This window comes from Geotrypetes seraphini, chromosome 3 (assembly GCF_902459505.1).
Source record: "Geotrypetes seraphini chromosome 3, aGeoSer1.1, whole genome shotgun sequence".
Taxonomy (NCBI): domain Eukaryota; kingdom Metazoa; phylum Chordata; class Amphibia; order Gymnophiona; family Dermophiidae; genus Geotrypetes; species Geotrypetes seraphini.
This window is the reverse complement of record NC_047086.1, coordinates 283,201,987-283,225,159: the sequence shown is the minus strand read 5'-3', so window position 1 is coordinate 283,225,159 and position 23,173 is coordinate 283,201,987. Positions and strand designations below refer to the sequence as shown.

At 45.7% G+C, this 23,173-nt stretch overlaps 1 protein-coding gene across 4 annotated transcripts in view; it reads right to left on the bottom strand.

The window, feature by feature from the left end:
- CAPN9 (calpain 9) overlaps nucleotides 1-23,173 on the bottom strand; it is a 158,718-nt gene that overhangs the window by 26,976 nt on the left and 108,569 nt on the right. For 3 of the 4 annotated variants that reach the window (XM_033937999.1, XM_033937998.1, XM_033938000.1), the window contains 5 exons: nucleotides 22,515-22,723; nucleotides 20,004-20,040; nucleotides 18,151-18,231; nucleotides 9,144-9,201; nucleotides 4,821-4,885 (listed from right to left, as the gene is read on the bottom strand). In XM_033937999.1, coding sequence (XP_033793890.1) covers nucleotides 4,821-4,885; nucleotides 9,144-9,201; nucleotides 18,151-18,231; nucleotides 20,004-20,040; nucleotides 22,515-22,723 — 450 coding nt within the window. The remainder of the gene's footprint in view (nucleotides 1-4,820; nucleotides 4,886-9,143; nucleotides 9,202-18,150; nucleotides 18,232-20,003; nucleotides 20,041-22,514; nucleotides 22,724-23,173) is intronic. The other variant, XM_033938001.1, reaches the window with a different exon arrangement.

The window sequence follows — 23,173 nt, the reverse complement described above, 5'->3', positions numbered from 1 at the left end:
GCGGGATGCACTGGAACATGGGTGTACGCTTCCTTCAGGTCCAGGGAGCACATCCAGTCCCCTTCCTCCAAGAGAGGATACAATATCGGAAGTGACAACATCCGGAACTTCTCCCGGACCAGGAACTTGTTGAGCTTCCTGAGGTCTAGAATGGGACGCAAGTCCCCGGTCTTTTTTGGGACCAAAAAGTAACGGGAGTAAAACCCCCGCCCCCGCTGGTCGGGGGGTACAGGTTCCACTGCCCGAAGCCTCAACAAGGCTCTGGCCTCGGCCATGAGGATGGGGAGCTGGGTCCGATTGTATGGGCAAGCCCCCGGTGACTGTTCCGGCGGCGCAGAGCAAAAGTTGAGAGAATAGCCCTCGGAGACAGTCCGGAGCACCCAAGCGTCGGATGTTATCTCGGTCCAAGCCGCGTAAAAGGACCGGAGTCGACCCCCTATGGGAAGGGGGTCCGGCGCGATCGCGGAGGGGGGCCGGCCCCATCCGCATAGCCCGTCAAAAGGACGGCGCTGGCTTGGCAGGACCCTGCGCTGGAGTTTTGGTTTGTCCCCCTCTGCCCTGTCGAGGGGGGCGCCGAGGCGGTGGCCTAGAAAAAGCCGGGGTCGACTTTTAAGGGTACCGCCTCGGGGGAGGCCGGAAGGGTTTCTGCGGCGTGGCTCGAGGTTTCGGACGGACCAAGGAGGCCAACGAGCGCTCCTGTTCCGAGAGCCGTTTGGTCGCCGCCTCCAGGGATTCATCAAATAATTCGGACCCCACGCAAGGTAAGTCCGCAAGGCATTCTTGCAGGTTTGGGTCCATATCGAGGGTGCATAGCCACGCCAACCGGCGCATAGCTACCGCAAAAGCCGACACCCTCGATACCAGCTCAAACGTATCGTACACCGCATGAAAAAGGTACAGGCGCAATTGAGACAGGTTGGACATAAACCTGTCGAACCCTTCCTTGCGGGAGTCCGGCAAGGCTTCGCGATATTGGGGCAGATCCTTTACCATGCCACGCAGATAGGATGAAAAGGTAAAGGCATAATTTAAAACCCTGGTTGCCATGAAGGAATTCGCATAGAGGCGACGACCAAACTTGTCAAGGGTCCGACCCTCCCTGCCGGGCGGGACCGCCGCAGAAACTCGGGAGGGTTGCGTCTTCTTGAGCGCAGACTCGACCAGTAAGGACTGGTGGGAGAGTTGAGCCTTATCAAAACCCTTGGGTGGAATCGTCCTATATTTGGACTCCATCTTGGACGGGACCGCAGTGACTGTAAGAGGTGAAGTCAGGTTCTTAAGTAAGGTCTGATGAAGGACCTTATTCAAGGGCAGCCGAGGGGATTCCCTTGGGGGAGTGGGAAGGTCCTGCTCCTCGAGGAACTCTTTAGTATATTGAGATCCAGCCATGAGGTCCAGACCCAAGGCACGCGCCATGTCCTGCACAAAGCTGGAGAAGGAGGACGGTCTGGCAGGCGGCAAGGGAGTTCTCGACCTCTCCGCCGAACAGAAGGGGGAAGCCTCGTGAGAATATCGTGGTTCCCTACCGGACCCCGAGCCCCATGAGGCCAGATCCAATGGCCTCGAGGGGGTCGGGGAACGTCTCCGCCTCGAAGAACCCCTGGGAGAAGTCCCAGGCGTCCGAGGGACCGAGGCACGCCCCCTTTTCCTCGGCGAGGAGTCACGAGAACCCCCTCTCGCAGGGGAACGGAGAAGCCTCGGGTTATCGAGGCGAAGCTCCGAGACCCGCAAGGCCTCGCCCCCGAGCGGCGAGGAGCGACCACGTCGCCGAGGAGAGCCTCGCGAACGCTTAGGCTTCCTCGGGCAACGCCTCGCCCGAGGCCGGCCCGAGGGCAAGGAACCCCGGGAGGACCTCGAGGAGGAGGAGGAGGAAATCCGTCTCACTCTACGTACCTTGTCCCGGGGCCGTACGCTGCTCTCAGGCGGAGCCCCCGAGGCCGAGGTCGAGGGCAAGGTCGAGGCCGAGGTCGGTGGTGCCCCGGTACCCGAGACCGAGGGAGTCGAGACCGAGGTCGCCGAGGTCGGTGCCCCCGAGGTCAAAGCAGTCGAGGTCGCAGCCCGCTGCAGTTGTTCGAGGGCGCCAGCCAGCTCCGAGGAAATCAATGCTCGGAGCAGGTCCTGGAACGCCGGAATCCTGACCATGGTAGGCAGGTCCGAGGCCGGGGGATGCTCCCTGGAGGGCGACCTCGGTCTCGAGTATTCCCTCGGGGCATTAGTGGCCGGAGTCCTGGGCGGGGCCGAGGACGACCCACCCGCCGCAGAGGAGCTCGAGGATGGCTTCTTCGATGACCCTGGAGTCGGGGATGGAAAAGAGGACTTACCCGAGGCAGGTTTGGTCGCAGGCGTCGGCTTCGAGGTCGAGGGACGCGGCGAAGCCGAAGGCGCCGAGGCCGAGGTCAAGGCCGGGGCCGAAGCCGAGGCCGACGTCGAGGCCTTCCCGGACGCGGAGTCAACTGCGAAAAGCTCCGCCATCCTGGTGCGGCGTCGACGGAGAGCTCTGTCCTGAAAAGTGGAGCACCGATCGCAGGAGTCAGTCGGATGCTCGGGTCCAAGGCAGAGCAAGCACCACCGGTGGGGGTCAGTGATAGATAGTAACCGCTCACACCGGGTGCACTTTTTGAAACCCGTCAAGGGACGGGACATGAAAACCGAACCGACCGACAAGGAGGCCGGGTCACGGCTCACGGGAGCCCCCGGAGCTGACGGAAAAACTTTTTTTTTTTTTTGATTCAAAGACGTAGAAAACTAAAAGAAAGAGAAAGCAAGTACCACGACCGAAGAAAAAACACCGGACGCGGCGACAGAAGGCAAAAATAGCAGAGCTCAAATTCCACAGGGCTTCTGGCTCCGCGGAAAAAACTGAACTGAGGACCACGAGGTGGGATGCGCCCTCTAGTGGGCAAGAAGGCATGCACATGCGTGGTGCAGTGTAGCAAACTTGAAACTTCAATCAAGTTTGCTTGAAAAGCTGTCCGCGCTGGGGTTCCGTAGATGACGTCACCCACATGTGAGAATATCATGCCTGCTTGTCCTGGGATAAAGGAAATTTTCAGAGAGGCATATTAAAAGTTTTGTCCCAAATTGCAAAATACGGTTTGATAAGTATTTCAGGGGGGGGGGAGGGAGGGGGTAAATTGGGAACGAAGTGTTCAGTGAGGAAATTGGGAGAGAAGTGTTCAGCGAGGAAATTATTTAGGTGATATATTTGTCGAATAAGGCAGTTTTTATGAGTTTTCTAAAAGCGTTGTAGGTCAGTCTAGCTTTATTAATGTAGTCGTCTAGCCAGTATTGTTGTTTGTTTGCTTGGTGTGAGAAAGTTCTGTCCAGAAAAGATTTGTATTTACAATTGGTAATGCTTGGGTGTGCAAAAAGGTAGCGGTTTCTGAGAGGGAGAAGTGTATAATCCTCAGCAGCGAGAGGGGTGCTATCCAGTCTTTTGTACTGAATGTCACATGTATGATCCCCAACTGCAGCACGGTTCATATTTAAATTAATAGGAAAGTAAATCAATAATTCTTCAATATAAGGTAACCCGTTAAGATCACCTCTAAATACTCTCACCAAAACTAGTAGAGCAGAAAGGCCCTCAGAGATGCCACCAACATACTTAAAAATTTCATAGTATCTGGCTTTATGCATCAAATTCTCATCAGGTCCGATATAAAATAATTCTTATAGTAAGTTAAATCTACCATTAGGATTCTTAAGATGTGTAAGTACTTAGCTTAATATTCGTGGTCAGGTTCACAGGGACCAACAAGCCAACATGTTTCACCCTGGGGGGTTTCTTCAAGGCTATTATCCCTTAGGGATCCTTTTATCAAGGTGCGGTAGGCGGTTAACGCACGAAATACTGCGCGTTCAACCGCCTGCCGCGCTAGTCGCTAACGCCTCCATTGACGAGGCGTTAGTTTTTAGGCTTGCCGCGGGGGTTAGCGCGTGATGAAATGTCTGACGCGCTAACCCCCGTAGCGCGCCTTGATAAAAGGAGCCCTTAGTGTAGCTTTTCGCCCATATATTGACCACTCAGTGATTTATGCCCCCTACTTCTATAATATTGAATGTCCAACTTTGCATCTAGTGCACAATGTTGCATGTGCAAGACATAAGGACAGCTGCACATATAACTTAATTAGCTAATGAGCTGCTAATCTGTATTAATGGTCAATTATTGGCAATAACTGGTGCTAGTTGACAGTAATTAGAAATTGTCCCAGATGATAGTCAATAAATTGAGTGTGCAAATTCCAGAGAATGCAACTGCAATGGGATGTGAACCTGGAAGAGGCCCAGGCAAGTCAGGGGTGTTTCTTGCAGTAGTGCACATGGGTTATAGCCTACGTTTAAGCGCAAGCACTTACACCAACCATTTGGCTGGTGTGAGTGCTCGCACCCAAAGGTGGACTTACACTAATATTCTATCCCACCAATTGTGCATGCAAGCACTAGCATAGAATCTGTGCTCAGCATCTCGGTGTGCAACTTTAGGTGACCTTTTGAGAATTAACCCCTTACTGTACTTACTTTACCAGCATAGTTACTGATGTACAATGAGATAACCATGCAGCAGCGTGTGAGTACCAAGTTGAGTGGGGGAGTGGCCTAGTGGTTAGGGATGCAGCCTCAGCACCCTGCGGTTGCAGATTCAATCCCAGCACTGCTCCTTGTGACCCTGAGCAAGCGACTTTACACGCCATTGCCCCAGGCACGTTAGTCAGATTGTGAGCCCACTGGGATAGATAGGGAAAAATACTTCAGTACACAGTACAGGCTCAAAACCATTTTAAGAGCACAGAACTGGGGACATTTGGAAAGGATACATCCATCAGAGAAATGATGCTCCTACATGAAAGAATACTTATTTTCTTGAACTTAATGTTCTTTGCTGAAATAAAACAAAAAAAAACCAAACAAACAGAAATGGGGTAACAAAGTAGAATTTTCCTGAGTGTGTGTGGCGGGTGCAAACAGCTCAACAGAAAACCACACTTATTCATGAGGGTTGACATTCAAAGTGATTTAACCAGCTAGAAACAGCTCCTGCCAGTTAAATCACCTGTTCAGGGCTAATTGCTAATTTTTGGTGGCATTTAACTGGTTCGTGCTGAATGAAAACTGACCATTTTGGGGGCATTCAAGGGGCAGAGTCAGCACTTGGCCAGTTAAGTGTCGATATTCAGCACTTAACCAACCAGATTAACTGCATAATTAGGACTGCAAAAAGGTCAGTCCTATTTTTATAGCTAGTCAAGTACCGATTGGCACATGAAAGCTAGAAATTCAATGTCAATGCCCAGTCATGGCTCAGCATTGAATTTCCAGGTTTAATGCGGGTGGTGGCCAGCAAAACACTGATTGTCACTGGCTGAAAATCAGGCCTGAGATAAATTTGCCACAAAGCCCAGCACAGGTCTGCTTCACAGTGTGCACAGAAATTACTATTATGTTACAAACTTTGTCAGACAATACAAAGGTCTAGATCAGTGATTCTTAATCTTTTTTGAGTCACGGACCCCCTTCCCCAGAAATATTCACATTAACACAAATTTGCATGCAATGAATATAATGTACAGTCAAACCTTGGTTTGCAAGTAACGCAGTTTGCGAGTGTTTTGCAAGACAAGCAAAACACTCCAGCAAACTGTGACTCACAAAACGAGCATTGCATCGGTAAACGAGTCCTCCAAACCACAGAGAGGAGTTAAAAGATGCATGCGCCAAATTTCCCAACGTGGTCAACTAAAGAAAAGTCACATGCACGCTTTCTCGTCACCCTCCCTTCGAAGCCCGCTTTCAAATTCTTGCACCCTTCTTTTCAGCGGCTTCCGATTGGTGGAGAGTGAGAGCCAGCATCCGTCCCTAGATGTTGGCTCTGTGGGTGCATGCGCAGTTGAGGCGGCATGGGTTGAAAGTGGCACTCAAATCAGCTCAGGGATCTGAGGAGGGGGTGTCGAACCAACCAACGTTCGAGCCAGGAAAAAGACTGACTGAAGCCGGCTTGTCATTCTCCAGCTTCTGGCGGTGGATGGATTCTGCGCTGAAGGAGAGGGAACGCAGGCCTGAGACGACGTGAGAGAGAATGGCTAATAACAACAGTAAGTGCACGAGGTGATCTGCGCCACTCCCATGGGCTGGGACTGAAGTTGGGCAAAGGGGTAACTTTGCATTTTTGGGTTGGGTTTATGGCAGGATAACAGCATCTAGCCGCTATCTGGGCAAGAATGGGCAGAAGTTTGCTGGGAGGTTGGAAATCCACAGAGAAGACAGGACCATCCTGCTAATTGTGAGTAGAGGCAGAGAACAGGCATGCAGAATGTATGTTTCATTCTGGAGGAAATCATATAGGTTTTGGATGAAGGTGATGGTATTTCTGTGTACCAGAGCACGATGGAGCAGGACTGGGGGGTGGGGGGGGGACAGGCTAGGAAATGATGAACTGAGACAGAGAGGTAGGCACAGTTAGCCCTACATCGATTGGGTTGTGGAATGAATTGTCTGAGTTTCCATTATCTCCTGTGGGGAAAGTTGCCTTGATATATGAACGCTTTAAATTACGAGCATGCTTCTGGAATGAATTATTCTCGTAAACCAAGGTACCGCTGTACTTTATTTACAGAGATTCGATTGTCTCATACATATATGATATACACAAAGTATTATTAAACCTTTAAAATAAACAATCTAAAAAAAAAAAGTCCTTTAGAAAATTAGTAAAAATGCAATTATTTGATAGATTTATAACCTAAGTTTTACACTGTTTTAGTCTATTTGCTTATTAAGTATTTTCTTATGATCTGTATAAGTTGCTGACTGTTCAGTTTCTCTTGTTGTAAACTGCCTAGATCTGGCATGGTCTGGCAGTATATAAGAATAAAGTTATTATTATTATTATTATTTATGCAAAAAGTAATGGCCACTCATAATTATGAAATGCAATCTTCTTGATTAAATTAAAACAGATCTACTACTACATCTACTCTCGTTATCTGTGAGAAAAATCAACAGTACTGGGCTATATAGTGAATATAAATGTTCATTTTTATCTGACCCTCACGGACCCCCTGAAACCCACCCATGGACCTCCTAGGGGTCCACGGACCCCAGGTTAAGAAACCCTGGTCTAGAGCACTGTTCTAGCCTAAGGGGGCCACAGAATATGTTTCTTTAAGGAAGCAATTTTAAAATGACTTGTTTTATCTTCTTCTGTAACACAAAGAGAAGCAATGGAAAAGTAAGGTATAAGCATATTTTATTTTACCTCAGAGTAAACTGGATTATGTTTCACAGGATTTCCACCTGTGCCTGGACCATAAGAAATATTGTTTTGAAACTTAGAAATTTGCTTGTGCTCTTACAAATCAAATTATGTAACATTGTTATTTGCAGGATTCATTTACTTATTTACCGCCTTTTTGAAGAAATTCACTCAAGAATAAGCTGGACCTAAGTTAATAGACAGAACCCCTGTGTGTTGTGGTCAATATTAAAAGGCTAATATTCAAAGCAAATTATGTGTTTATCCGCAGGCGATGGACAAACAACTTGCTTATCCATATATTTTCAAAAATTTATACTGATATTATTTAGATCATTTAAATGCCTTTTTACTAAAGCTTGGGGCTCCTTTTACGAAGGCGCGTTAGGGCCTTAACGCGTGCTAAAATGCCATGCATGCTAGCCGCTACCGACTCCTCTTAAGCAGGAGGTAGTTTTCAGCTAGCGCGCCCTAATCTGATGCGTGCGCTAAAAACGCTAGCGCACCTTTGTAAAAGGAGCCCTTAGTGTGCACTGACAAGATATTAGCGTGCACCAAGCGCCTCCTACCCCCATAAGTATAAAATAAGACACTCAGCGTTTAGTGCGCGCTAATATTTAGCGTGTGCTAAGCTTTTGTAAAAGGGCCCTTCAATGGCCAGATATTATCTGTATAACTGGGTGAAGCACAAATTAACCCCCTCTTTGACAAAGGTGTGCTAAGCGTTTTAGCGCGCACTAAACGCTAACGCGTGCATGTTATCCTATGGACATGTTAGCGGTTAGCGCACACGTTGATTTAGCGTGCGCTAAATCTGCGCAAAAACGCTTAGCGTGCCTTTGTAAAAGCGGCCTTAAGTGTTTAGTGATATACAGTACGCACAAGTCCACTGTTAAGTACTGATAAAGAGCTGAACTGTTTAAAAGGGACATGGGAGGAGACATTGGATCACTTGCTGAGGAGGGAATGGAAAAATGCCAGTTGGAGTGGTTTGGGGATTCTTGCCAGCCACATCACAGGTGTATTGCTGCTGGGTTGGCCTGTGCCCTTCTAGACCTACTCATGGCTACACTACTGGGATGTTATATAAAATGAAAAGCCATTGCTATTCCCAAAGTAAGGGGGGAGGGAAGGAAGAAAAAGGAACCAGTGTATTCTTGTCCATTGATACTTAATTTCTGGAAGTCAATTTGGGGACAAATAAATATTATTCTTGAGTCATCAATCCTGTTAACCTACAAAGCCATAATATGTAGTACAATATTGCATATTAAGCCTTCTTTAGATAGATATAAAAGCTGGCTTTTCTTGATTATGACCGGAATAGCCATCCAGATGATTACACGTAACTGGAAAAGTTATGACAGACTGAATTACACATTTTGGTGGGAAAATATTTGTTCTATGTATAAATATGAGAGAATGAATGCGGAGTGTTTGGGGTCTAGTATGACATTCAACAAGGTGTGGAGCCCATTGACTGCATATGTTGAATTGCAATGAATGTCAGGCATTTCTCTTTTTACAGATTCCTTACACATCCGGGGTGGGGGGGAGGGGAAGGTATTTGGGTTTGCTAAAAGTATGGAAAGGTACTACTTTGTGGGTGGGTCTATGCATGTTTGTGGGGTGGGGGAAGGTGCTGGTGTGACATGAGGCTCATAAAATCACAAAAGCAAACCCTGAAAAACAGAGCAGCACTTTGCTAGATCATAACATGGAACCCAGCCAAGTTGTAAATAGCTAGGAAGAAAATAATAAAGTTAACGTACATTGGATTTTATTCAGCCTGACTGTCACAGTGGTATTCTATTCAGCACACACAAGAACAGAGCGCCTAAGCAAAATCTCAAACACCGAGAAGAGTTGAAGTGAATTTTATACTTACTTCGTTGTAAAACAGAATTGAGAATATATTGCAGTTCCTCTGCATTAACCTCCATGTCCTGCAGGTGAAAAATTACTTTGATTAAATCCTGCTCTGGCTAATATAAAGGCCAAAGAACACATCTGAGAAAGCTGTGCCATTCCGACTGCTTCTTTTATTTATGGCTCTTTCCAGACTTTACATAATTTAGATTCCTGCTTAGCCTTAAGAAGAAATAGAGAAATTGATGGCAGATAAAGACCAAACTGTCTATCCAGTCTGCCCATCCATACCAGTGAAAAGCAAGATTTCCCTTTCATAGCACTGATATAGCACTTAAATGCCTGTATTAACTAAGCCATGCTATGGCGTTTCAGTTAATATGGATAAACTGCAAAAATCTGTAGTAGCTGCAAAACCTCCACAATAACCACTAGGGGGTGATCTTGGTACTTTGGGGAAAATAACCATATCATTAAGATGGGGCTAGAGCAGGGATTTTCAGTCATAGATGCCTTTGATACTGCAAGTTAGGAGGTCTCAGGGTCCTTTAAAATGCTGACAACACATTCTTCTGATGCTACCAACATAGGCCTACAGATGCCTCTTTTCTCTGTGAGGTCAAATGGCCATGCTCTGGGCAAGGGTCTCCATGTCAAGCTAATAGCAAAGCTTGGAAGTCTAGATAATTGTATTGGATTTTCGGCTAGGTTAGGAGTCAAAGTGTGGTAACAACTCCTTGACTATTCCACAGCCCCTGTAGGAGAAAAGTGTAGCATAATGATTAGAGCTACAGCCTCAGAACCCTGAGGTTATGGGTTCAAATCCTGTGCTGCTCCATGTGACCCTGGGCAAGTCACTTAGGCCCTGATTCACTAAAGTCAGCTATTGTCATTAAACCTATTTTCACAGGTTTAGCGACAATTGCTGCTACCCACCCAATTCACTAAACGGCCTACAGTGATTTTCTGATCCGATCTGACCATGCAAAAGAGTAAAACCCCATGAAAAATAGCCAAGCGAATGATTCACTAATATTTGCTTGGCTATTTTTAATCGGGTTTTACTATCCTAAAGCCCAACTGCTGTAGACCTGTCGGTAACTGTGTTACTGACAGGTCTGCTGGTTTTTGACAGGTCTGCCTGGTTTTTTCATTCATTTTTTTTTCCATGGCACAGATATTTTGGAAGGAGGGATGCCCACTCCCTCCTGCCACCCGATGCTGAAAAATATGGCAGGAGGGATGCCCGGTCCCTCCTGTTATTAGCCCCATCCTTCCCTACCCGCCTGTGGCTGGCCGAACCCGCCCTCCCGCACTGAAAAATATGGCAGGAGGGATGCCCACTCCCTCCTGCCATCGGCCCCTCTCCTTCCCCCCTGAAACAAACGGTAGGAGTGATGCCCACTCCCTCCTGCTAGCGGATGCCCCTCCCCTTCCCTTTAAGAGGAAGGGAGCCGGGACACGAGGTGAACTGCGGCGGCGCTTCTTATAGCTTTCTTTTTGCTAGTTTCCAGGCGGGGAGGCGGAGGAGAGGTAAGCCGGGGACGCAGAAGCGAAGAGGAAGAGGCAGGAAGGCAAACCGGGGTCGCGGCGAGAGATAGCTCCGCCCATCCCCACCGCGTCACAGGTCACTTCGGCCCGGGCTCCCATTTAAGAGGAAGGGAGCCGGGACACGAGGTGAACTGCGGCGGCGCTTCTTATAGCTTTCTTTTTGCTAGTTTCCAGGCGGGGAGGCGGAGGAGAGGTAAGCCGGGGACGCAGAAGCGAAGAGGAAGAGGCAGGAAGGCAAACCGGGGTTGCGGCGAGAGATAGCTCCGCCCACCCCCACCGCGTCACAGGTCACTTCGGCCCGGGCTCCCATTTAAGAGGAAGGGAGCCAACGGCGCCCAGCCGTTCGGCGCGCGGCGAAGGCGAGCGAAGGAGCCTTGATAAGGAGACCAGGCATCCCAGCAGCATACCTAATTTTCTAACTTTAACCGTATAAAAAAAAAAAAAAATTATTCTTCTTCTCTCATAATCTCTCTCATACTCTTACTATCTCTTATACTCATACATTTACTCTCTCTCATTTACTCTCTCCCTTTTGTTATGGCAGGGCGGACGAGGAGTTTGAAAACTACATGCAAGGTTGACATCCCCTGCACTGAAGTGAGGAACTCGGCCTACACACAGACAGAGGAAAACACAACCCCGGGAAAGGACGTCTCCACGCAGACCGAGGCCATCCCACAGCAGTACATCACGGTCTCTACACAGACGGAGGAGGTCGGTCAGTGGGATGAAAACATCATGCAGGAACTTAGAAGCCTTAGAGAGAAGGTGAAACGTCTGAGAGGCATTAGAGAGGATGAGGCCTACATCGATGGGATAGTGCAGGAACTATCCCAAATCACAGAGCAGGCCCGTGACGGTTCACCCATGATGACTCCAGGGCCGCTGACAAAGAAACCAACTATTGCAGTTCAGGAGATGGATGGAGACACTGACTCCTGGCAGTTAGTGACCTCCTCCACGGGTAAACATAGGAGACCCCCCCCACCCCCCATTTACAATCTCCTCACCTTCTCACTCTTTCTCTCACCAGGGCAGCTCCACATCGACTCCACAGCTGAGCCTGAAGAACAGATTCCAGGTCTTGCAGGAAGAGACTACCGACGTGGACCAGGATCAACACACTTCTCCATCTCCGGGGACAATGGATCGACACCCCCAAAAGAAGCGTAGAGTGATAGTCATTGGGGATTCCATGTTGAGGGGCACCGAGGGACCAATATGCAGACCGGATATGCAGTCGAGGGAGGTCTGCTGTCTACCTGGAGCCAGGATACGAGATGTGACCACCTGTCTTGATAGACTTCTCAGGCCCCAGGACCACTTCCCCATGCTGCTCATCCACGTCGGGACGAACGACACTGCCAAGAACAACCTGGAGGACATAGCTAGAGATTTCGGAGCTCTGGGAAGGAGGCTGAAGCAGACAGGTGCACAGGTAGTATTCTCTTCAATTCTTCCTGTTAGGGGCAGAGGAAGGGACAGGGACGAACGTATCCTGAAGACGAATGAGTGGCTACAACGATGGTGCCTGGAAATGAACTTCGGATTCCTGAATCACGGAGAGGCACTACAGGGACCAGACGGACTCCACCTGACCAACAGAGGTAAGAATGTCTTCGGACGCAGACTAGCCCACCTACTTCGAAGGGCTTTAAACTAGGTAAGTCGGGGGTGGGTACCCACTTTTACACCAGAGCAGTAAGTAACAATCCTGATGGGACGAATCAAAACTTCACTTCTAAGTCTGAGGTAAGTACCCTTATTGCAAAAGAATCGCTAGGTGACACTTTAATTCAAATGGGTAGCTCACTACAGGAGATTAGTAAACAGAAAGAGTGGAGAGCTATGTATGTTAACGCACACAGCCTAGGGAATAAATTTCTAGAACTAGAAACAGAAATAGTTAATGCAGACCTAGACGTAGTAGCAATATCCGAAACATGGTTCACAGACTCTCATGGGTGGGATATAACTATTCCAGGATACAACCTGCTTCGACAAGATAGAGAGGGTAAGTTAGGAGGAGGGGTAGCACTCTATATCAAAGAGAACATCAAGACAACCAGGATCATGGATGTCAAGTATTCTGGGGAATCCATCTGGGTAAACCTGGCCAGAAGTGGAGAAAAATGCCTGTACCTTGGTGTGGTATACAGACCTCCAAGACAATCGGAAGACAAGGATGCAGAATTAATTGAAGATATTGAGAATATCACCTTACGGGGAGACGTTGTTCTGTTAGGAGACTTCAACATGCCTGATGTAGACTGGAACACACTCTCAGCGACAACTTGTGATAGCAGAAGGATATTAACGTCCATGAAGGGAGTACAGCTCAAACAAATGGTACTAGAACCCACTAGGGCCCAGGCCATCCTGGACCTGGTACTTACGAACGGGGAAAGCGTCTCGGGGGTCTCGGTGGGAGAAACGCTAGCCACCAGTGACCATAACATGATATGGTTTAACCTTAAGAAAGGCTTCCCTAGGTCACAAACAAAAACAAAGGTACTCAATTTCCGGAGCACCGACTTCACACGCATGGGAAATTTCGTCCATCAGACGCTCCAAGTTCAAGAAGTAACTGATAATGTGGAAGCTATGTGGTCAACCTTGAAATCAACCCTTCATGAGGCAACTAAACGCTACATTAAATCGGTAACCAAACAGCAAAGAAAAAAGAAACCCCCAATGGTTCACTGATGAGATCTCGCACCTCGTCATTTCTCTCATACAAACGCATGGGGGAAAAAGAAGCAAACATTGAATACAGGACAAAGTCTGCAGCGGTCAAAACAGCAGTCAGGGAGGCCAAACTTCAAATGGAAGAAACTCTAGCGAAGAACATTAAGAAAGGAGACAAATCTTTCTTCAGATACATTAGCGACAGGAAAAAGAACGCAAACGGGATAGTACGCCTTAGAATGCCAGAAGGGAATTATGTGGAAACAGATTCCGATAAGGCCAAACTACTAAATGATTACTTCTGTTCAGTCTTTACATGCGAGGCACCAGGGCACGGGCCACGTCTGGAAGCAAAGCAAAGCATGGAAGACCCATTTCAGAATTTTGAGTTCACACCAGCTGATGTTTACAGAGAACTGTCAAAACTCAAGGTGAACAAAGCCATGGGACCGGACAATTTGCACCCAAGAGTGCTCAGAGAGCTATGCGAGGTTCTGGCAGAACCGTTAGCCATGCTCTTCAATCTCTCTCTAAGTACGGGGAGAGTTCCCCTGGACTGGAAAACAGCCAACGTTGTTCCTCTGCACAAAAAGGGTTGCAGAGCGGAGGCTGCGAATTACAGACCAGTGAGTCTCACGTCAATAGTGTGTAAACTTATGGAAACTTTACTTAAAGGTAAATTGGACACGATATTGGATGAGGGTAATCTGAGGGATCCCTGTCAACATGGATTCACTAGGGGCAGGTCATGCCAATCCAATCTTATCAGCTTCTTTGACTGGGTGACAGGAAAGCTAGACTCGGGAGAGTCTCTGGACGTGGTGTACTTGGATTTCAGTAAAGCTTTTGACAGTGTCCCGCACCGTAGACTATTAAACAAGATGAAATCGATGGGGTTAGGTGAGAAACTAACTGCATGGGTCAATGATTGGCTGAACGGAAGACTTCAGAGGGTGGTGCTGAACGGCACCCTCTCTGAGACATCGGAGGTGACTAGCGGAGTGCCGCAAGGATCAGTCCTGGGACCATCTCTTTTCAACATATTCATAAGGGATTTAACCTGGGGGCTTCAGGGTAAAGTAGCACTGTTCGCCGACGACGCCAAACTGTGTAATATAGTAAGTGAAAGCAGTCTCAAGGATAGTATGACGCAGGATCTGATCATGTTGGAAAACTGGTCCTCAACATGGCAGCTGGGCTTCAACGCTAAGAAGTGTAAAGTCATGCATCTCGGCAGCAGAAATCCATGCAGAACATACACCTTGAATGGAGAAGCACTAGCTAGGACTTCAGAAGAACGGGATTTGGGAGTAATCATCAGTGCAGACATGAAGGCTACCAAACAAGTAGAGAAGGCCTCATCCAAGGCAAGGCAAATGATGGGATGTATCAAGAGAAGCTTCGTCAGCCGCAAGCCTGAAGTCATAATGCCACTTTACAGAGCCATGGTGAGACCTCATCTGGAGTACTGTGTGCAATTCTGGAGGCCACATTACCGTAAAGATGTGCTTCGAGCCGAGTCGGTCCAGCGGATGGCCACTAGAATGGTCTCCGGACTCAAGGGTCTCTCATACGAAGAAAGACTGGGCAAATTGCAGCTCTATACTCTAGAGGAGCGCAGGGAAAGGGGGGACATGATTGAGACATTTAAATATGTCACAGGACGTGTCGAGGTGGAAAATGACATCTTCCTTCTCAAAGGACCATCGGTCACAAGGGGGCACGCACTCAAACTCAGAGGAGGGAACTTTAATGGTGACACCAGGAAGTACTTCTTCACAGAAAGGGTGGTGGATCACTGGAACAAACTTCCGATGCAGGTGATCAAGGCCACCAGCGTGCTAGACTTTAAGAATAAATGGGACATCCACGTAGGATCACTACGAGGGTCGAGCTAAGGAACTAAGTCATCAGCACCCAGACTTAATGGGGTGGGTCAGTAGAGTGGGCAGACTTGATGGGCTATAGTCCTTTTCTGCCGTCATCTTTCTATGTTTCTATGTTTCTAAGTTGGGAGCAGGAGGGGAGCTCAGTCCCTCCTACTCCTCCGACGCAATGCAGGCCTTAGGCCCCGCCCCAGTGCATCATGTGATGCATGGGGAGGGGCCTAAGACCCTGATTGGCTCAGGTGTCTTGGGCTCCTCTCTTGGGAGGGGCCTGAGGCACCCTAGCCAATTAGGGACTTCTTCCTTAAGGATTTGATTTTAAATGCTTTGGAAGCTTGATACTAATTACATCTTGCAGATGAAATGGATAAAGCAATGGATATACCATTTTGGCAAACTATGCTGCTCAGGTACTAACCTATACATAGCTTGTCTTAGTAAATAAGCACAATGATATTTATAAAGATGTGGAAGATTTATCCCACCATAATCTCTAGTAAGCTGTAATGTCTTGGTTGTTTATTTTGTCAAATAAATTTACTGTTCTCTCTATCCAAATCTTTATACAGTGCTGGTGAAAAGTAGATAGGAATCATGTTCAAATAGTACAAAATTGTTGGAGCTATGGTCATTCATACAGTTTCAACTCTGCCCCACCAGGATAACCATTTGGGCATTAATTTCCTTACTAAATCCTTAATAGTGCTCAACATTTTATCCTCATTTGCTTTAATAATTTCACTCAATGAGGAACGAACCTGTATTCCCAAATATTTAAAGCCATCTGATTTCCATTTACCGAAATTCATTGAATAGATCTTGAATACACATCACATTAATTGGCATGAGTTCTGATTTTGTCCAATTTATCTTACAATCTGAGAAATTTACAAATCTGTTTATAACTTCTAGTAGCTTGGGAATGGATTTTGAAGGATTCAAAAAATAAAGAAGCACATCATCAGCATATGCATTTAATTTATATACTTCAGAGGCATAGAGGATTCCTTCAATTTTAGTTTCCTGTTTAATGGCCATTAGTTACAGCTCGAGATCCAAGTCAAAGAGCAATGGTGAGACTCTCGTGAACTGACGGCAGCCATTTAGGGAGTGGCGCATGCCCAGGCTGGAGCAAAAAGCTCGCTCTTGCCTTGTGTGCCGCTGGCTGAGAGATCTGAGGTAGCTGTCAAGTGAGGGAGGGGGCAGGAGCATGGAAAGTTTGCTCCTGCTGATGCACCACTGGACCACCAGGATTTAAAAACGTGGGGGGGGGGGGAGGCGGAAGGGTTGTTAGTCAGCTGGGACGGATCCCTCCTGTCCCAGCCTACCACCAGATGCAATATTCACTCCATAAAACACAGTCATTTCCACTCACTTTTTGGGGAAAAAAAAGTACATCTTATGGAGCAAAAAATACGGTACCTGAAAATAATAAAACTGCAGAGCAAAAGAGAAAGCACTTCTGAGCAACTTGCTTGCAGAAAAAAACGGAGAGGGCAGGAGTTGAAAGATGATTAACAGCATTCTGCATGGAACTTGTGGGCTCAGATGCATAACCCTAGCATTCAGGCCTACTAGACACATTGCACTAGAACAGGGGTGTCAAAGTCTCTCCTTGAGGGCTGCAATCTAGTCGGGTTTTCAGGATTTCCCCAATGAATATGCATGAGATCTATTAGCATACAATGAAAGCAGTGCATGCAAATAGATCTCATGCATATTCATTGGGGAAATCCTGAAAACCCGACTGGATTGCGGCCCTCGAGGAGGGACTTTGACACCCCTGCACTAGAAGCTGAATTATTATACGAAACAGTTTATTGATGGAACTTGCTCGATTAATTTAAAAAGAAACAATTCAAAAAGATGCCCATAATGAACAAACTTATCTGCCATTTGAAACTCTTCAATTCTTCATTCATTTATTTCTTTACTCCTTTACAAGACTAAATGCACATCAAGTAATTAATAGCAATCCATTAAAGACCCAAAAGGGAATTCCTGTTTCACGATTGCTGCATCTGGGGAAAATATTTTTCTTTGACTACTGCACAATTCATAATGGTCTTTGGGCTAGATTCACTAAAGGCACAGATCGGATCCAATCCGTGAGCGATCTGATCCGTGTCCAGGGAGCTGATTCACGAATCACCCTCATGGAAATGAGGGCAACGACTGCCGGGATCGCTCTGTAGAGCAGCAAAAACTCTTTTTTTAAAAAAAAAATTACTTTTTCGCGAGCCCTTGGTTTTAACCCACGGGTAAAAACCACAGGCTTGCAGTGTGGGGAAGGGCAGGAGAGTTGGAGCATCAGAAGAGATTCGGAGCAAGAGATCAGGGCAGAGAGGAGCAGGAGATCGGGGCAGACAGGAGCAGGAGATCGGGGCAGAGAGCAGGGTTTTTACACAAGCGACTGGTCCTGATCAGTCGCTTGTTTTTGGATCAGCCAACCCAGTCAGTGTGCCTGCTTTAGTGAATCATGGCCTTTCCTACTTTGCATGCTGTTTCCCCTCATTTGCATGTGCGGATCGGAATCGGAACAGAGGTGATCAGCCACGAGTTTAGTGAATCGGGTCGGAGGGAAATCAGGTCACAAACTGATCGGTACATGATCAGTTTGCTTATCTCTCATCATTTTCTTAACTTTATGTTTCAAAATAGGTCTTACTGTTAGGATCTGAAGATGCCTAAACTTCAATATAGATTATCAGAGAGCCCCATCTCCTGGGGATTTTAAGTACAGCATTTTCCAGCTCCAAGCAATTCTGAACAAATCTCTTCTCTGAGGACAGGAGCTTTCAAAACTCACAACCAGGAAGATATATGCATTTCAAATAGTCTTTCAACAGCATAGTTCAAAATACTTACACAACATGGAATATTTCTTTCTTTTGGCCTTACCTCTCCTGCAATCTGTTGAAACAGATTACGGAAGTACTTTTCTTCTTCATTTTCCTCTTGTGGTTGTGTAGGTTTAGGTGGCTGGAAAACAATAGGAGAAATATTGTAAGAAAAATATTGTTAAACGCATGAATAGGAATTTCATTTGAATTTAAAACCCTAAAGCAGGGTACTGTTGATTTTTCTCACAGATAACGAGAGTAGATGTAGTAGTAGTAATGGTAGTAGAAAACATAGTACCGTGTTTCCTCGAAAATATTAATTTTAGGCCCAAAAAAACACACTAGATCTTATTTTCAGGGTATGTACTAGTGCTGCCTGATTTCCAATTTGAATCGATTCACTTCGGGTGAATCGATTCGAATTGATTTGATTTTAGAAAAAAAATCGGCCTGGTGACCAACCCTCCTTCCCATGCCTTCCTAAAGCAGGAGTGGCAGCGCTGCCTCTTGCTGGCCTGCCGCTGCTGCTTCTGCTTTAGGGGCGAGGGGGGAGGATCATGCAGGAAGAGCTGCAAAAATTTTGGTTCTATCTTGTTCCATGCTTTGGCTGTGATCCTGCCCCTGACGTAGGAGAAGGGGCAGGACTGCGTCAGAGGGAACATGCATATGAGGACTGTTTCAGCCTAAAAGGATCGCGAAGAGCACTGGTGACCCTCTCTGCCCGCTGCGGTAAGAGTGGAAGGCCCGGGGGAAACTGGAGGACCTGCAAAGAAGGGGGAGGGCCAGGCCTTCAGTGGAGGAGGGCCCTGGTCTAGAAGTACATGGAGGGAGGGAAGGGAGAAGGGGTACTGCTGGACAGGGGGGAGGTAAAAGGAAGTGAGAAGAGGTGCTGCTAGACCTGGCAGAAAGGGAGGGAAAGGAAAAGTGCTACACACTGGAGGGGAGGGTGAGATGGTGCATGGGAAGAGAGCATGTTGGGTTTGGGGGGTGGGCAGGAGTGTTGCCACTTGAGGGAAGAGGCAAGGACAAAGAGAGAGAAAGTGTGCAGGAAGCAGAGTTTTGGACTCATGGAGAGGGCGAGATGGATGGAGAGGCAGAAAGGAGGGAAGGAGAAATGTTACACTGGGGAAGGAGGGAGAGATGCTGGATGAAAGGGTAGTTGAGAAAAGGAGAGATGGTGGGGGTCCATCAGCTGTGTGGATGGAGATGAAAAAAGGGAAGATGCCAGACCTCTGAGGGATGGAAGGGGAATGTAAGGGGAGGACAGAGATTGAAGATGGATGGTTAGCATGGAGAAAGAAGAAAGAAGTAGACCCTGGCAAGCGAGTTAGCAGAAGACAACCAGAGCCTGGGACAAACAAGATTTGAATAAAGACCAGACAACAAAAGGTAGAAAAAATAATTTTATTTTCTGTTTTGTGATTACAATATATCAGATTTGAAATGTGTATCCTGCTAGAGCTGGTATTAGACCGCAAACATGAGCTAGGATTTAACAGAGAGAGGAAAAGTCTTTTTTGCTTACACCACAGTGCCAGTGTGAGTAGGAGAGGGCGCTGTTGTGTCTATCGGTGCTTAAGTTTAGGCACCTTTTGTAGAATTTACCCCAAAGTGAACAAAGATAAAAATGATTGTTGAAATCAAAGGAAGGAGAAAACCCCTAAAGTGCCTTCCTCAGGAGTCCAGACTTCTATAATATTACATCAGACTAGTTAAAACCAGTTGGGTGCTGCAAGCATAGAAAGGAGAATGAGTCAATGCTCGCCAAGATAACCACTACAATCTCACACAATGAAAAAATTAATTATGCATGTATATTTAGCATATCATTGTTAGTGCTTTCTTTATAACCTGAATAATGTACTCAAAATAAGTCAGCTTCAAATGAGTTCATTGTTTCTGCACACTTACCTCTGGGAGATCAATGTTTACTTCTCCATCCATTTCCCTGCAGACAAAAAAACCCCCAACATATTATTTAAACATAAATGGTCCCATCTCAGACCTCACCAATAACTTGCTGTATGTTCCCTCAAGAGAAGAGCAAGGGAAGAGGTGATAAGAGCAAAATTCAGGGCAGAGAAAGTAAGTAGAAAACAATGATACTACAGGCAATGGGTTTGGCTACAACCTTCTAGAAATCAGTCTAAACCCGTTCTGAGCTCTTTGGGGCCAAAAGGATAGAAATCGAAATAAATAAATAATCGAAGAACCCATCCAATTACAGAAGGATACCTTGAGATCAGGGCCACATAAATATCTCAAAGACTAAAACACCTTTGGAGCTGCTATATATAACACAGTAGAGACTTGCATGTCCAACGTTCTAGATTATCTGACATAACTTGGAGACATCATAGCATTGTCACTGACACGTGTGCAGGTTTCTCTTTCCAAGTATCAAGTTTAGTTAAAAGGCAGAAGTGCGAGGTAAGATTTTTGTACATGTTAAGTTTTAAACTCTCTTTTACTGCTTCCTCTTTTGAAACATGTATGCAATATATTTCTATTTCGTTCTTCATCCAATTTTCTATATTTTCAGACTTTTCAATTTTCCAAAACCTGTCGGTCTCATTTATGTCAGCTAATCAAGACTCTACTACAATTGGTTTATGCAATCCTACAGCTGCTATGTATAATAATTGTTTATGCTTACATCAGAAGAAATCTGGCTTTCAAAAGAGCTTGTAACTTCCCTCAACATAGCACAGTTGCAGTTTAACTATGAAGCATTTGAATTCAATAGTGAAAAGGAAAAAACAGTACTACACAGACAGCATCAAGATAGCACCTACTTTTAATATAGGTTTAAACAAATCCTAGGGAAATTGTCATGGAAAACAATGATTATATCAATGTTTGCCGACAAAAGAGATTTTAACTTTTAATCCAACAACATGATGAGGATGAGAAGCTCAGGATTGATATCCAGCAGCATTTATTTGTGTGGGAGAAACTCCTGCCTGGATAAGTGCCACTCACTGGGGCATTATCTGGAAAATTTTTACTGATCACCAGTGACAACTAGAAGAGGAATGGGGGGAGAATATATTCAAGAGATCCCCCTCCCCCTGCAGCGAGGAGGGAGGGAGGAAAGATTCTGGCACTCCCGCCAAGTCTGGGCAGAGCCTTTATTGATCCAGTTAGAGGCAATTTTTAGACCACCAATTGGATAAGTAATTGGATAAGATGAGGACAGCAAAAAGGCTGTCCTACTGTTATCCAGGTAGTTATGTGGATACCAGGATGAATATTACTGGTATCCAGATTATTTTCAGTACAGGTATCTGGGCACAGCTCAGCACTGAAAATCCAGGTATAAACAGTCTATAGCAGCCGGCATTTAAAAACATGCTAGCCAGACTCCATTCCTCTCCCTTTTACTGGGGCTGCTCTGTACAAATTGCATGCATATAATTTGCATGCTATTGAGCTGAGCATCATCTGATAAAGAAATATCACTCACACCACGGAATTTAATATCTCTGTGTCAGAGCTTTGAGCATCAGGGTCTCAGTGCTTAAGGAGCCTTATAAAAAATTGTGTAGTTGTGAATGGTGGGTCTAAATGTCCCTTTCCACACCTTTACAAAGTTATCCTCTAAAATGGCAGGAGTTAACTAAAGCAGTGTGAATAAAAGAACTACAGGAAGCAAGTTGAAAGATCAATCTATTTGCTTCCTGAGGTTCTATCATTCACACCATGTGTCCTTGTGTCTTTCTGCTGTGGTGGCTATTCTTGGTGTTTTCCCTGTTCATTGCTGAAGAGTTAATCAATGCTTTTCCATAAAAAAAATCTTTTTTTTCTTTCTGCAGCCTTTCCATAGCTTTTCCTATAAAGACATAAGGGATTATTTTAAAAGGTACTCACTGATCATATGATACAATTCTATTTGGAACATCCATGAGAATAAAGTCAAATTTCATCAAGTAATGACAAACTTTTATTAATAATGACAGGAGTTGCCATTCAACATATCACCAGAAACTGGAAAAATCACACCAGACTTAATTTCACTTTCTGGTGGAATTCATTGTGCCATATATACAAAATGGAAAAAACAATTGCTATACAAAAAGGGAATTCTAATAATTTTAAAAAGATTTGGGGGCCATTGATAACATATTGTAATGATTAGACACCTTTTTACACTAAAAGTATAATTATAATATTGGGAAAGGGGGGCTATATAGTTATATTATTGGTTTTAATCAACCTTTTTTAATATAACACATGTATGTTATGCTTGATTTACAATATTTGTGGGAAGGGAGAGTAGGGTAAGGGCTTAATTTATGTATTTAAGATGATAATAGAAAAGGATTTCGAGTGATCTGTATGATTCAATTGATGTATTATTGTACACTTGATGTAAGATGGAAAAATGAATAAAGAATTGGAAGAAAAAAAAAAGGTACTCACTGAATTTCGGCTTTGTTTTCTGAAAAAATTCTCAGGCAGAAATCTGCTTCTTGATGAGGATCATAGGTTGAAGGAATGACCATATATTCCCCAGGGGGCAGCTTAAATCTTTGAGAAATTTCCCTCAGGTTGACGAAAGTATCGCTTCTTGCTTTTGATGCGTTATATCGGAAAAAATCTTTGTCTAGTTGCTCTTTCTTTCCAGGGCACTGCAAATGTATTAAATAAATGATCATATGAGTAAGAAAAAAAGAATAATTTAACACAAGTTTTCTTCACTGATGTATTTTAGCAAATTGCTAGGTAAAGACAATTTGACCTAAGCAGTCTGCCCAAATATGGAGCAAAAAGTACAAAGCCATGTCGTGCAACAAATACCTGTTAAGGGAAGGTGTGGATCACTGGTAGAGCTGCTGCTTCTGCACCCAGAGGTAGAGATCAAATCCCAGTGCTACTCCTTGTGACACTGGGCAAGTCACTTAATCCTCTAGTGCCCACCACTTTCAATGTAAGCTTTGAAATGCTAAAGCCACAAAAAAGATGGTATACAAATTCCCTTTCCCTCATGGTTTCCAGCCCTATGGAAGCAATTCTATAAGTGCCTTCATTTAGCTGCCCCTGAGGTTGCACACTTCTAAAAAGCACTAGGCAGATTGCAA